This window comes from Ips typographus, linkage group LG4 (genome assembly GCF_016097725.1).
Source record: "Ips typographus isolate SLU linkage group LG4, UJ_Ityp_2.0, whole genome shotgun sequence".
In the NCBI taxonomy this organism is placed as follows: domain Eukaryota; kingdom Metazoa; phylum Arthropoda; class Insecta; order Coleoptera; family Curculionidae; genus Ips; species Ips typographus.
Window position 1 is genome coordinate 6015462 of NC_138425.1, and position 15949 is coordinate 6031410.

Consider the following 15949-nt stretch of genomic DNA (forward strand, 5'->3'; position numbering starts at 1 on the left):
CGGGTAATGACAATTTATTTTCTGAAGGCAGAGTTGCGCCTAATAGCGGTGTAATAGCAGTAATTTTGTGTAAAACTTGCATTATAGGTACTACAGCTTTCTTTCGTCAGTAACGAAGGTCAGGTTTGACTTACTATTATATTGTTATTAAGCGCACTGGCACAGGTCCTCAGGTTAAGTCGATAATAATAAGTTACAAATAAAAGCCGAGGACCTCACAGAATTAGCATAAGTAATTGTTCATCGTCGTAAGTTCATAGAACTTTGCCGTATCTGATTTATCGAATGGTACTTCCTCGAAAGAACTTTTCCCCATATTAAGTGGTACTCTGGGCAAAAGATTTCTGCGAAGAACGAAAGGAAGCCATAAATATTTTCAATAATTAACGGAGATAGAGGCATCTCGAGTATTATAAATGTTGGTGGCGTTTGATAATAATTTATAAGTTTTCATTTTCTAAATATTTATTCAACCAGGAAGAGCCTTGCAAGGCTATTCCAGTTTAATATCAAGCGAATCGAATTATGTGCAGCAGCTCCTTTCTGGTTTAGTTCATTCGCCCAGAAATTTATTATCTTTCCATATAAATTCATGAGGCCATAAACTTTATTTATATGAATATTCCAATTTTTAGTGCTGATCAAATGTGACTTCAAAAATTGCATAATTCCCTTATTATCTAATTCAAAAGCATTATATAAAATCATAACGATCTCTTCGACCAGTTTGTTGGCTCGCTCCATGTAAGGTCACACATGGTGAAGGACGTCATTTCCCACACATCCAGGTAGTATAACCAAACGTTGGTAGGTATATTACAAGGCAAAAAATGGTACGACTGCAGGAATATTGATGTTTTCTTGTGTGAGACCCACCTATAAAGATTCGGTAATGTCCTTACTTTGAATCGATGAGTAAAAGAGAACGTAGGCGTATTGTAACGAATAATGAATGAAGATTTGAATTGGTTGTGTGTCAACTAATTTGGTGATGACCTCAATAAGTAACACTCAAAAAAATTGCTTATTTCTAATTAACAGCTGAAAAGACAGTATTTAGAGTATACTCTGCAAAGGTATTGACTTATTTATCGATAAACGATCATCAGACCTTGTTATCATTATGTCAGAGCAGCTACTCCCAAACTATCCAGTTTTATGATATCTGGATATTTTGTGGTACTTGCTGATCTAGCAAACTGATAATTAATTTCTGAAAAAAAGAGTTTTGAATGAGTGAAAGTCTTTCATTTTGTACTGTTTACCCCACTTTTATTTTAATTATCGAATTAAAATTTTCCTAAACTGAGTAATCACCATTACGGTTCTAATACCCTACCACAGTTGAATTGGGTCAACAAATAAGATTGTTTAAATGTTTCTATGCAGTTAACGCTAAAGTGCACAAAACATTCATTCCTGTATACCTGTATATAAAGTTACCCAAAGTTTATTAGAATCAAATATGTATAGAAAATTGAAATTTTGGATAATTTCAATACGTGCTATTTAAAAATATTTTTATCTTTCTGTCACTTCCATTTTAACCGGAAGCAGATGACAACTTGCCTATTTCAAACGGGACAACTTTGGCATTTTTAGTCCCTAAAACAATTTCAGTTTACACATATCAGATAACAGTTTTTCTTGATTTTTGTATTTTGTCGTGTTAAACAAAGTTTGTTCAGAAAAACGTTGAAAATGATGATGCAAGGTAGTAAAAAATTGGTCTCAAAAATCAGTTCTAAAAAGGTCCAAAAGTTAAATTAGATTATAAGTCTCTCAGAAATACAGGTAAATTCTCATTATACCTGAAAATGCTTAAAGATGATGATTCATGACGAAAAATTTAAATTAAATGATTGATTTATAACTTTTTATTTTAAAATCAAATATTTCAAAAACGGTTATAGGATATTATACACAAAATGTTTCTAAAATCACAAGCAGAATCCAAAAATGCATAAATATACAGGGTATCCCAATCGAAATAAGTAAGTTGACAATGATGAATTTACCTTGATTCCAAATTTCTATAAATATTGGGTCCTGACAAATTTGTAATAGACGGTTTCAATGACTAACCCGGTATAAACCATGACTTAATGAATACCTAATTAAACAGAAAAACGTAAGTACCTATTAATATTACATACTTTAGTTTGTTTAATACTTTAGAGCACTTCTCAAGATAAAAAGGTGTAAAAATGGCGGATAATCAACTAAACCTTAAGGAGCTGCCAATTAGTCAGTAAAAACTACTTTTCACATTATTTACTGAGCATATAGTTAAATACATATCGCCATAATTCTATACTTTCATATAATTTCATAATTATATCCTCATAACTGTCCTGTGAGTTAATACTCACATGAGGAGATTAGCCATTCTCATTAAAATGTGAACAAATCTTGTATTAAACGCAAGGAATACCCAATTATTTTTAACTAACAGTTCAATGACTATTACCAAATAAAGGGATTACCAGAAACAATTTCTTAGACATACTGACTACTAGCTATAGTATCTTAACTACCTAACTTACCTAAAATTCCTTGTGATAGAAAAAACAATCAAAGACAACAAAAATCATACATATCTTCAACAAAGAAGTTGAAAATTTCTTTAATTGACTATAATTCTTACTATGGTGTAGGTACCTGATAACTTCCGTTTTTAGTCACTATTATACAAGAAAAATTACAGTTTTTTTCTCTAAAGTGGATACCTTTTTATGTCCTAATTAAAATGGTCATTCAAGATGTCTTGAAAATCATCTACCATCAGAGAGTACCAAGTTGACGGGCACTAAACACTTTAGCGTTAGTCTGCACCAATTTAAATACGATTATCTCTCCAGAATGACTACTTATATTATACTTAAACGTGTGATGATGAGTTACTTGAAACACCTCAGGAATTTCCCACTTTTCTGTTACTCGTATTTCTGTGTTGACCAATTTCGTATAGTGTCATGTAGTGAAAGCCAATCTAAATGAATATAACTATTTTGCATAAGACTGATGATTATTCAAAACCCACTGACCTTTAAAAGCAGTTGTGTTGTGCCATTGGCAGTCTGAGAACTTGAATATTATCGATCTAACGGCCGTTTATACACAATTTTTTCTTCATAAATAACCACGATCTTATACAATTTGCGGGGATTTCCGTATTGGTGCCCGTATAAGGTAGTCGCCATTTAAAATAACGAGGATGGCCGTTTCCTACAGCAAACACTAAACGTTGTTTGACAAGAGGTATAAAGCATCGACGTAGCCAAATGGCTATTATTTCCAAACCCCTGTAGCGATCGAGTGTCAAAAGAAACGCTCGTATCGTCTGTAAACACCAAGGAAACAAATACGACGCTCAATAATATCAATATAGCATCTTCGCTTACGTTCTATCGCCCCATAGCGATTACCGATCAGAATGGGCTGGTTGATTTAAATGCCACGGTTATATAAGAAAGATGATGGAATTCTGGTTAGGCCGCAGATAAATAGACATTATCATATCATAACAGTGCAATAAACCAGACGATGGAGGATAATTTAACAAAACGGACGTGCGAAATACCGCATTTAGCCAGCCAGAAAAGGCCACTGAAGGGAAACCATTACTTAGACTGGATATATTGAATTTTTTTCGATGAGGATGCATTAATTCCATTGAAACGTCAAGCTCCTCCGCTACAAGGGACGCGTCCAATGTACAATTATGCCATCTAGCGAGGTCCATAAATTTATCCTCTTTCCTTTTGCATAAGTGAACCTCGTTTTTCTTTAGCCTACTTTAGATAACGTCACCTATCCGATTTATTTAAAGCCAACACAAGCGAATCCCCGACGAAAGCGAAATCGCCGATGATCCAACATGGTCACGAAAACATCGTCCATTTCACTTCGTAAGTACACCACTCGAAATTCGTTTTCTTTTGACAAACAATGCCGTATTCAATATGCTACACCCACTGTACAAGGCGGCTTACAAGAGTTATTGAATCACCCAAATACAGGTTAGCATGCGACATTCATACAGCCAGTTTACAAATACGGATCAAGCATTTAATGAAAGGTATTTACTAACCCAGATCAGCCAGGTGACACAATTCTTCATGCTATAGATTTGCACAACTTAAGGAAAACTAGCACATTATGTCCTAGCATCTCAATGTGGTGAATCAACCACATAATACTAAATTTCGTTTTTTATTATCAGGAAAGACGAGTTTGTGTTTGTTTTATCATATTTAGTGAACGTGTTAACCAGTTGCTGTGTGAATGACCGGTGTAATAAGGCAAATAAATGTTTATGTATCTAGAATATGTGAAGCATAAGTTTGCTACAAATAAGAACAAGGAGTGGTTGTTTGCAGCTTCCGTAATACGTAGTACAGAACAAAGTAGTTGTAATATGTTTTAAGCAAATGCATCTAAAAAAGGAAAAGTAAGTTCAAAAAGAGATGTTTCTACTGATTTAACTTTGGAAGTAATTAATCTAAAAAATGCTTTTCGGACTTACAAATAGGTTCTGACATGGTAACTTCACACATCACAGAACCATATTTTGAAAAGTGATGAATAATTTTATTATACTGGAAAACATTTCTATTATAAACTAAAACAAGTGATTGTTAAAAAAAAGTCTAATACGTGACTGACAGTGTTTAAGTTACCAAAATAGGTTAAGTAACACATTTTTTGTGTAAGGTTTAGTTTTCCTTAAAGAAAACCCGTAAAAACGGCCCTAATTTACATACTCAAGATTGACCCTTATTATAGTGTCTCAATGGTTATTGCACCATCGTACTTAAGCCAAATTTAAGTTAAGCGTAGTTCAGACTGTGACTTTTTTCATTCACATCTCAAACTAAAACTGGAGTGGGTAAGTAATTTTATAGTGACATGAACATTACTGTAAAACTTAGATTCCATTTAAACTCCAATCTTAGGAACCCAGTATCAACATCTTCGGATAGTGTTTAATACAAAAAAATGAGAGAATTTGAGTATTCTAAATATCAAATAGAACTCGGTTTAAAATTGGGCAGTTACAGACCTGGAACAGGAAACACAGAATAAAAACTGTATACAGATTCCAGGACAGTTCAGGATCATTTTTGAGTGATTGAAGAGCAGTAATGCCCGTTTGCATCACAAGATTTTAAGGCATCTTTAGCATTAAGAACCCAATATTTCCAATCATTCATTACTTACGAATACCTTTATTTAAGATGACATTTTTGTCTCCTTAAAACAAGGTATTGTTTTTTAAACTAGTTTTTATTTTACTGTTCTTTCTAGTGTTTTGTCCTAAATATAACTATAAAACAACAGTTTAGATGTATTTGATTTCATTGAAAAATTGTTTTCCCAGACAAATATATGAAAGATTTAAGTATATTGATAATATGGACAACTTAACGTTTTTTTAGAAGGTTTTTAAAGTTCACCCCGTTATTTCCCAATTTTACTCAAGAAAAAGAAATCCGATGACCGAAAATCAACAAATAAAATCAAATCTCTCATTTGTGAGTCTGTAATGGTTTTCATGGTCAAACTTTAAATTTCAATTATTGCCTTTCCTTAGTAACCATCTGGTAAGTATATTAACAAAATTTGTCCGTATATTTACAATTAGTTTGTTAATGACCTAAAAACATGTAAATATTCTTAGTGCAGTTATTATAATAAACTAAGTAAAACACAATTAAAATCTCGTATTTCACTTTCATTGCTCGTTCACTGTAATACTCTTTTATTAGTTTTTTCAGTCGAGTTATTCCACACAAAACAACCGTTTAAAGCTCTCATACCAACCTTTAGACACGCACACAAAATCAATGATAGCTAAATACGAAAAAAAAAGTTGATGTTGTAGTCCTTGAAATCGCTAACCAAAAAACTTTAAATGTTGGCTATACATCGTCCTCGAAGGAAATAACTTTTAGACAAAAAGACACCCTACATAACTCTATGCTGTATTTAGACGTTAATGCCCGGCCTTTATGACGCAAACAGGGCAATAAAATCGAAATTAATTCTCCGTAATTGCCCTATGCGCAATTACTTTAATTATAAACGGCTCAGATTTAATGCGCCCCAGCACCGATATATTCTTACAGGACGCTAAATCGTACAATTATACCCTCACTGACCGGGTTATTTTCTGTAATAATTTACCGGGTTTTTGTATAACTTTACCTTGATCCTCCCTGAAGTGTCATATATACAGGGTGTGTCCTGTTAGATTGTGTACCGTAGTTTACTCACACATTGTGATTTACCACAAGAATGTTGGTAATAAATTAAACGAACATTACCAACAGGCTTTATCTGTTCCGGTTCTGTAGAGGTAGTTGCCGCCATTTTTTGTCATTAATTCCTTCCAAGAATAGAGAAACCGTGCCTAGATGAATCGGTTCCCTTATTGCTCCCGTGTGCATCGATATTTCTAATGGTGTACTTCTCACCTTCTTACACCGTCGTCGTTCGTTTTAATTGCCCTATGTTAATTGGAAGTTTCCGCATTAATTACTAGTGTATTTCTATTGTTTAAAGAGAGAGGGAGAACCAAGTGTAACGGTAGTCAAGATCAGAAAAAAACGAGACGTATATATTATTGAGAAAATCGACTTTGATCCACACCGATTTGGGTTAGTGACCTACTGGACATGGTGCATGCTTCGAATTATATCATCGAAGAAACCAAAAGTGTTCTTTTTTCACTGAACGATTGCAGTTCGGTTAAGTGGAACACGACTTTTACATTAGCAATTAAGTGAATTATCGGAATGATAACCGAAGGAAAGGAAAAGTGAACCTGAAATTTAGAATCTGTGGAGAAAGCTTCATTTTTTTTACTCTTCGCAATAATTACACATTGATTGTTTGTTTCGTTTAAGGATAGTTAATAAGCCAATTAGTAGTAATTTAGTTTGAAATTTGCTTCCTTCCAAATACAGTTAAAAAACAGTGCAATAATTAAACAAGAACCTTCAAGGCAAAAAACGTTATACTATTTAGTTACAATAATAACAGACAACTGTTTTTAACTATTCTGGGCATACTAGTCACTGAATCCTCTAATCTACATGTTTATTGACCTTTCTAGAAAAAAATTTAAATTATTCAGTATCAAAAAGCACCGTAAACGATCATTTATTTAATGATCTTAGGAATCCTTGATGGCAATTTGTTAAAAGACCCAATCTTTACGGTAAATTTGGGCTTTTGACCCGGAAGTGCTGACAAGCGCCAGTGGCTCGCGACAAAATAGTAACATAATTTACACTTACCGTTGCTGTTATGAAGTGCAGCCATGTCCAAACGACTAGCGGAAGAATTATCTTCATTTTCGCTGAAAAAGATACTCAAAGTCACACACCATATCTTGAATTAAGACTAATTGCTAAGTTTTTTTCAAAACAAACTAGACAAGCAACACTTTGATGATGGTTGTTTAGGGGACGTTGTCCAATTTAAGTAAAAGTAGATATATGGTTAATAAAATCAGATTATTGTAACGCACCAAGACTATAATTTGGCCTTGTCTACTGTAAGACCACATGGTTGTTGCTAGACTATTATTATTGTCTAGTGGCAACCTTTCACCGTCCATTAGGTAATATTCGGTATTAGTAATTTATCGGTTGTTAATTAGAGTACGATATAGCAACAATTGGTCAGCCGCATTGACCGGTTAATCTTAAGTAAAACCTGTTGTTTGAAATGTCTTTATCAAAAATCAACAGTCAATAGCGCGCAATTGCGGAACTCCTGCGTTGTTTTTTTTTGCAAGAGAAATTTTTAATGATCCATATTAGGATAATGTAACTTTCTCTTTTCTCTCGTAGACGCGTCGTCCTCGGGTAATATATTTGAATCGCCGTGACTTTTAAAAAATCAGGTTAAACTGCATGTAGTCTGCTGGACGATGACTGTAACAAATCAGACTGAAAAAATGAGGCCATACACTGGGAATGTTGAGAAGTTCAAGTAATGTATTACATACAAAGTGAAGTATGATGAACAGCCAAGATCCATTATACAAAAGTCGTATTGAAAATTTGGCACTTTGCAATTAATTTTGGGGACTCCTAGGCTCAAGACACTAGAATTTGACTTTTTTACTTTGCTTATCCTGTAAATTATTACATTTTGTAAAAGTATATCCTCTATCCCATTCCAGAATTGATTTTCGGACCACTTACTGTAGATGTATTTTAAGTTGTGTTGTATAAAGAAGTCTATTGCACTTTGCAATTGTGCTCTACTCTAAACGCAAAAGTTCTCTTATTTCTTTTTCTAGAAAAAAAAGTTCTCTAGTTCTCTTCTCTGGCTCTGCTTTCCATGATCATATCCTACACCAGAGAGTCGTTTGTTGTTTTCTTAGTAGATCCATTATTGGAGATCCTCCAATAATGGAGGCTTTCTGGTGTATGATACGACAAATAGGCTCCTTCTTAGCAAGAACATCTTCAATTTCTTATCTACAAATTCCGTTTGTCCAACGATATTTTTGTGTTTTCGTAGCAGGAAATTTAGTATTTTTTGACTATCTGTGATAATCCGAATTAAGACTTTAAATTTCCAAGCAGTTTCTTAGAGTGATATTATTGTTATGGCTGTCTGGAAACGCTATATTTCCTAGATTTAGGACACTGTTATTCCCTTTTTCTAATTTTGCTTGGCAATTTGCACCTGTACTTGTTTTAAACCCAACTGTATGAACTGTATCCCAAATAATTCCTTGATCATCAATTTCCTTAGAGTGGGAGATTACCGGAAAATTATTCATCATTTACTATGGACTTATCCATTGCTGGCTTTATGCCACCAAAGAAGACAACCGCAATCGATGGAAAGAAGTACCCAGGAACCATCGAAAGTCTGTCTCCACCTATCAGACAAACCTATGTTCCTCAAGTTTCTTTAGCAATTTTCCATATGGGTTTTGTAGGTTAATATTTCACCCTTATCACTTAATGGCATATCTTGTTCAAAGTTCTGAATTTTTATGAATTTCTGAAAGAAGCACTTGTTTCTAAATGAAGTTGATGTGTTCCTATTTTTAGCGCGTATTTAAGACAAAAATAATTTTAATTTTTTGTTCTATTCTAGTACATATTCACTGTTTTTTTATGGTTACTTTTTCAGTAATACAAAACCTTTTAATATTTTTTAGTCCTTTGTCTAATTTCGACAAATTCATATTATAAGTTGATCAGGCTCAGGTACTATCAAAATCAAAATATTATACCCTTAGGCTTTAATTCCATCATATGATAGGTCAAATACATTTAAGGTAATGAACCATTTCAACGAGAAAAAAGCCAGATAAATTAACTACAATCTAATTCTGTAATTTCGTATCCATTACTTTCCTTTTAATACCATTTCAGAATACTTCAAGAACCGAGCAAAATCAAGAATGAATCATGAAACCAACCTTAGTTATTTCTGGTTATACGCGCTTTTCCATGTACCTAATAGGTACGGTTTCACTGATTTGGTGGTAACTGACCATTGTTGAGAGTTTTACAATAGTAAATAATCATTGTGCTAGCAAAGTCATAGCAGTTGACATGATACGAACTTTTAGGCTAGGATGTGTTAAAAATGTCTTCCTTATGTTTCTCATCATTTAAATTATTTACATACTTCCAGTAAATTGATGTTTACAGATCATGATTTGAACTTTAAAAACCACAAGTGTTGAGTATCTAACGTGACTGTAACAACCAAGTTCTTATTGCCTTAGGATAGAACATTTTTATGTGTAAGACAACACTTCGGTTAGTGACTGGCAGAATTATTTATGAAGTTATAAACTGGTCGAACATTAACTAGATTTTTGTGCAGTTTTAAACAATTTTTTGGTTCTCCGAAGCTGGATTTTACAGTGAGATTACACCATATATAAACGGTGTACGTTTTAATGACTGACACTGGACGAAAATTCCAAATTTTACGATCAGAAATACCGTCGTCTTTTTGTCACCTCGCACCATTTCCCTTTACTGCCTAGCTTAATTGATGTTTATATTTAATCAACCACCCAACAAACACTTAACGGTCATTCAACAAAGAAAGAATGATTCAATGTACCCAAAAACCACAAAGCCCTTTAAACCGTCCTACGCCCAACCTGTTGCAGGGTTAACGATCTGAATAGATAATATTGTGTAGCACGTCAAGGCGTTTTGTGTACATGACACCTTAATTCGGGCAAAGAAAAAGTGACACGTCTACCTGCCCATGGTAGATAAGGGCTCTATATTGTGTTAACATCATTTTTAAGTCGTTGAGCGCGTGTTCGGCTTCATTTTTAAATTACCGGTCCTATTAAGACTCGGTCCGGCTTTGTGAAGAAAGTTTTGTTTTTGTTAGTTCAGGTTCAAAACCAGTAATGACCTCGCTCTCGTGATTAAGAGCGTAGACGCTCATTAGAAACTTAACTAAAACGCTCAAGAGCATACACAAAAGTTATGAACCTCGAAGAACTAAATAACTCTGTACTATTGTTAGTTCGCGTCAGAAAAAACAGTTACAATTCGCCGTTATACGTTATATAATAGACTGGCATCCGAAAACGCTAAAACATCTGAGAATAAAGCAGCAGTGCGTTAATGTAGGCCAGGCGAACAAAGATGCTAATCTAAATATTCGTTTTCCTTAGCTCACGAATTTCGAGAAAAACCCGCTTATTCTTCTTTTTGTTCTGAATCATTTAAACGCTTTTAAATGGTAAATTATTTTAAGACATTTCTATAAAGCTTGAGAAGTGGATTCCCATTATTCATTATTAGTATACAATATTGAGAATTGGAGTATTAGATTGTAGAGATTGTAGGCATGGTGTATTGTACCCTCTAAAGCGCAGTCAAATGTTAAAAACTGACATTTATACAGAATTTCTAGTCTTGATATTTTCCTGTACTTTAAAGCGATAGTTTAGCGATGTCAGCTGCATAGAAGTTAAGTAAACAGTCATATTTAGCTTGCTATGACTGCTTACTTAGCCTCTATGCCGGTGACGTAGGGTAAACTTAATTGTTGTAGAGCATGTTCATCTTATTTGAACTAAACTGCTCGCCACGTCAACCGGGACAGTGATTTTTTTGGGTCATTTATAAAACCTCGCCATTTCGAAACGAATTAACAGATTTTAATGCTGTTCGGACTGTCATTGGGCTTGGTATATTGGCTTTTTGCTGATGTAAAAAACGTTTGCTTTAAAGCACTGTAACTGCATTATACAGGGTGTGAGAAAAGTGCGTGCAAAAAAGTGAAATTTTCAAGTAGTCCCCAAATGACCAATAATTTTTTTTGGTTTTGTTTTAACATAAAGATATCAGGAAGTGTTGTTTAGGTCAATATCTCGGGACGTTTTAGGGCGTTTTCCAGTTTCACAAAGTTATCCGAAAAAGACGACATTACGAAAAAATAGCTATTTATGTAACCAGTTAGGAAAAGATCAATTTTGTGTAACGAATGAATGTTTGTAGGGCGAGCGCAGCGAGGTCCTACAATTTGAATGAGTTACACAATAAGACATTTTCGAAACGTGTTGCATACATAATTTTTTCTAATTTTGACTAAAAAGCGGTAAAAACCATCTTTTAAAGTGATTTAACACAAATATTCACTTTCATAGCACTTTGTATAAACTGTGACAACGACATTGTTGCGAACGAATCTGTTTTTTATAGCGCTAAATACGGAACGCTCCTGTGTGTGTCGTTTTTCATTTCGGAACGCGCTGCTCGCAAAAAGAGACATTGCGTTTTACCTAACCTAACTTGTTTTTGGGGTTACTATTGATCTTGCACGGCCAGTGTGGTCTAACTTACTTTTTCTTGTTATTTTATTTAAGCAATAAAGTTGTTTTAGATGTTATTCTACGTGAAATTCTTAAAATCTACACACCCGTACATAACATGGTCCTTCGACACGGATTTTTCCAGCTAAAACTACGCTACTAAATACAATTATCCATCAAGACATGTGCATTGGTTTTGGAGGGAACAACACAACACAATTACAATCTAACCAAGGGTTTTTTGGTTTTACGAGCAGCTACGGGTGCTTCTGTGATTGAAGCTGCACTCTACTGAGGCCTTGTAACATCTTTGTGGAGAAACACTACATCTGGAGACAAAATACTACAAACAACAGGTCAGTCCTTTCCAGTTTTCCTTTATTTTATCCACAAGGAAACAAGCCTTGATGTTATTTCTTTGCTTCTGTTACTCATATTGCCACATTTGATGAGTAAAGCACTATCTACACAGACCTTACCACATTTTGTTGCTTTTACTGCTCGATACAAATTTTGTCTAACATTTTGCACTAGCTATATCAGTACTGACTGATCAACTACCTTCAATCAATTACATTGTTACTCTTTGCACACATTATTTTACTGTATTTTCTGTACATTGTTGATTTACTTAATTTTGCAAACATAAAACATACTGAACGATGTCTGACCCCAACAAAGCTAAAAGAACTGCTGCAAAAAGTGGTTTGACTAGATTTGCCAACTATTTTAATAACATTAAAACCCAGGAAAACATAAACTTATTGGATTTACACTCTAGGTTAGAAAAAGCTGAAGAGTTATTTAAAACTTTTGAGGAAGCTCAATCACTGATCGAAATTGCTGACCTGAACCTTGAGGAAAATTATGAAACTATCCACAGCCATGAGAGACAGTTATTTGAAGATCAATACTTTAAAATAACATCTGATGTTAAGCAATTTCTTGACAATAAAACTGTCATTCAAGGTTGTGAAACTAACAGCACACAAGGTGTTAAACCAGCTGAAAATGCTGACTCTCTTAACTCAAGTTCAGTTCAAGTTCAATTACCACCACTTAATTTACCAACCTTTAATGGGTCATTTGATCAGTGGTTATTTTTTAGAGATAGTTTTGTTTCTATTATACATGAAAACACCAAGCTTCCTGACATCCAAAAGTTTCATTATTTGCGTTTGTCTCTTGAGGGTTCTGCTGCTGAAATGATTAAATCTTTACAAACTTCAGCTGACAATTACAATGTTGCTTGGCAATTACTTACTGAACGATTTGAAAACAAGCCTTTGCTTGTTCACAACCACATAAAGGAACTTTTTTCATTACCTACAATTACAAAGGAGTCTAAAGACAGTTTACGGCAACTTTTAGATGGCTGTCAACGTCATCTTAGGTCTTTAAATATACTTGGATGTCCAACAGAGCACTGGGCCGACTTAGTTGTTTATTTAATATCTAATAAATTTGACAACACTACTAGGCGCGCCTGGGAGTCACGCAACTGTTCAAACACACTACACACTATGGATGACTTACTTGACTTTTTGAAAGAACGTTGCAGAATTTTGGAAACTATGACTTCAAGTGACACACCACCTACAAGACAACCAAGTAAGCCTTTTCAACATGCTAATAAACCTAAAACATTTCTAGTTTCTACTAATGACATTAAATGCCTTCATTGTCAAAAGGCTCACAGTATTTATACTTGCACTGATTTTCTAAAATTAAGTTCTTTTGATAGATTAAACACAGCAAAGCGTCTTCGCTTGTGCATTAACTGCTTATCTAACACTCATAACACAAAAAGTTGCAGATCTTCTGGTTGTAGACGTTGTGGTAAAATTCATCACACTTTATTACATTTTGAAACTTCAGATCATTCAACTGACAATAACATACATCAACAGACAAGTAAACAGAGTGCACCTCTTGAACAGCCTACAAATCTAGTAGGCCATATAAATACTGGTTTGGAAAATCAGACAAGCTGTCAAGCTTTACTTTCCACTGCATTAGTCCAAGTTTTGGACAAGCATGGGTCATATCATCCTTGTCGGGTCTTACTAGATAGTGGTAGTCAATCTAACTTTATCACAGAGCAGTTTGCTAACAGGTTACATCTAGACAGACACAGTACAACTCTCATTATTTCTGGTGTAACTGGAATGACAAACAACGTTAATTCACTTGTAAATATAACCTTCAAGTCTTTTGTAAATAACTTTCAACATAAGTTGGTTTGCTTAATTGTTCCAAAAATAACTGGACAAATTCCTTCCTTACCTGTCAGTAGATCTTCGTTACTAATACCTAGAAATATACATCTAGCAGATCCAGATTTTGATCAACCTGCTTCAGTAGATCTTCTAATAGGTGCAGATATATTTTGGGACCTTTTATGCATCGGTCAAATTAAACTTGGTACATCTTATCCTATCTTGCAGAAAACTAAACTAGGATGGATTATTTCTGGCCCCATTCCTATCAATTCACATTGTAACTTTTCTCAGTGTCATTTCTCTACTGAAACCGCCTTAGAACGTCAACTTTCAAAGTTCTGGGAACTAGAGGACTGTCCTAAAACTAAGTTTCTATCGCAAGAGGAGAATTTTTGCGAGGAACATTTTAAACAAAATACCTTTCTTGGTGAAAATGGACATTTTACTGTTTCATTACCTCTAAAGCACTCTCCATCTGTTTTGGGTGAATCTAAACAGACTGCTATTAAACGACTTCTGAACACTGAGAAGAAACTATCGAATAACTCTGATCTACAGAAACAATACCATGACTTTTTGCAAGAATACATAGACCTGGGTCACATGTCTCTGGTTGATACTGATCTTGACAATGAACCTACTTTCTACTTACCACATCACTGTGTACTTAAAGACTCTTCGACAACCACCAAACTTAGAGTAGTGTTTGATGGCTCAGTCAAGTCTTCCACAGGATATTCAGTCAATGATATCATGATGGTTGGATCGAACATTCAACACGACTTATTTTCCATTTTAATTCGTTTCAGGAAACATAACTATGTATTAAGTGCTGACATTGCAAAAATGTATCGGCAAGTCTATATTAAGGAAAATCAGAGACAATTACAAAGAATTCTTTGGCGTTTTAGTCCGAAAGATAAAATATCTGTTTATAACCTTAACACTGTTACTTATGGTACAGCTTGTGCCTCCTTTTTGGCCACTCGGGCTTTACATGAAGTAGCTTATCTTCATGTAAATGATTGCCCTAAATTAGCTTCCATAATACTTGACGATTTTTATGTAGACGACTTATTGACTGGTTGCAATACTATTGAGCAATTAAACGAAATTAAGTCTTCTATTACTGAGCTTTTGCAAAGGTACGGTTTTACTTTGCGAAAGTGGTCTTCGAATTGTCCTACTGTGTCTGATAACGACACCAGTCATTTTGAATTTGCAGCTGATGTACAAAGTAAAACATTGGGTCTTTTGTGGAACCGCCACACTGATACTCTGCAATATTCAGTAAATATGCCTTTATCACCAACTCGAATTACTAAACGGCAAATTCTTTCATACACTTCCCAGATTTTCGATCCGTTAGGATTACTTTCACCTGTCACGATTACTTCAAAAATTATCATGCAGGAGCTATGGAAGTTAAAACTCTCTTGGGATGAGTCTGTACCTGCAAATCTGCACACAGTCTGGTCCACTTACAAATTTCAATTAACAAAATTAAATGATATTAAATTTTCTAGGCATGTATTGTCCAAAAATCCATCTAACATACAGCTTCACGGATTTTGTGATGCCTCACAGGCAGCTTATGGCGCCTGTATCTACATTCGTTGTATTGATTCATCTGGTTTAATATCGTCAAATCTACTTTGTTCAAAGACTCGTGTTGCACCATTGAAAGTGGTTTCAATTCCAAGACTAGAGCTATGTGGTGCTCTTTTACTGGCTGAACTTGTCAGCAAAATACTTTCAATTTGTGGAATAGACTTTGACACCATTTCATTGTGGAGTGATTCCACTATTACCTTGTCTTGGATAAATACTTCTCCCCACCTTCTAAAGACTTTTGTCGCCAACCGTGTGTCACAGATTCAATCTTTTACCCAACCTA

The 15949-nt window shown here is 34.5% G+C and overlaps 1 protein-coding gene across 1 annotated transcript in view; it reads right to left on the reverse strand.

The window, feature by feature from the left end:
* Positions 1–15949, reverse strand: part of dpy (fibrillin-like protein dumpy) — a 160720-nt gene that overhangs the window by 121584 nt on the left and 23187 nt on the right. Inside the window, 1 exon segment of the mRNA XM_081978698.1 lies at positions 7305–7366. Coding sequence (XP_081834824.1) covers positions 7305–7366 — 62 coding nt within the window.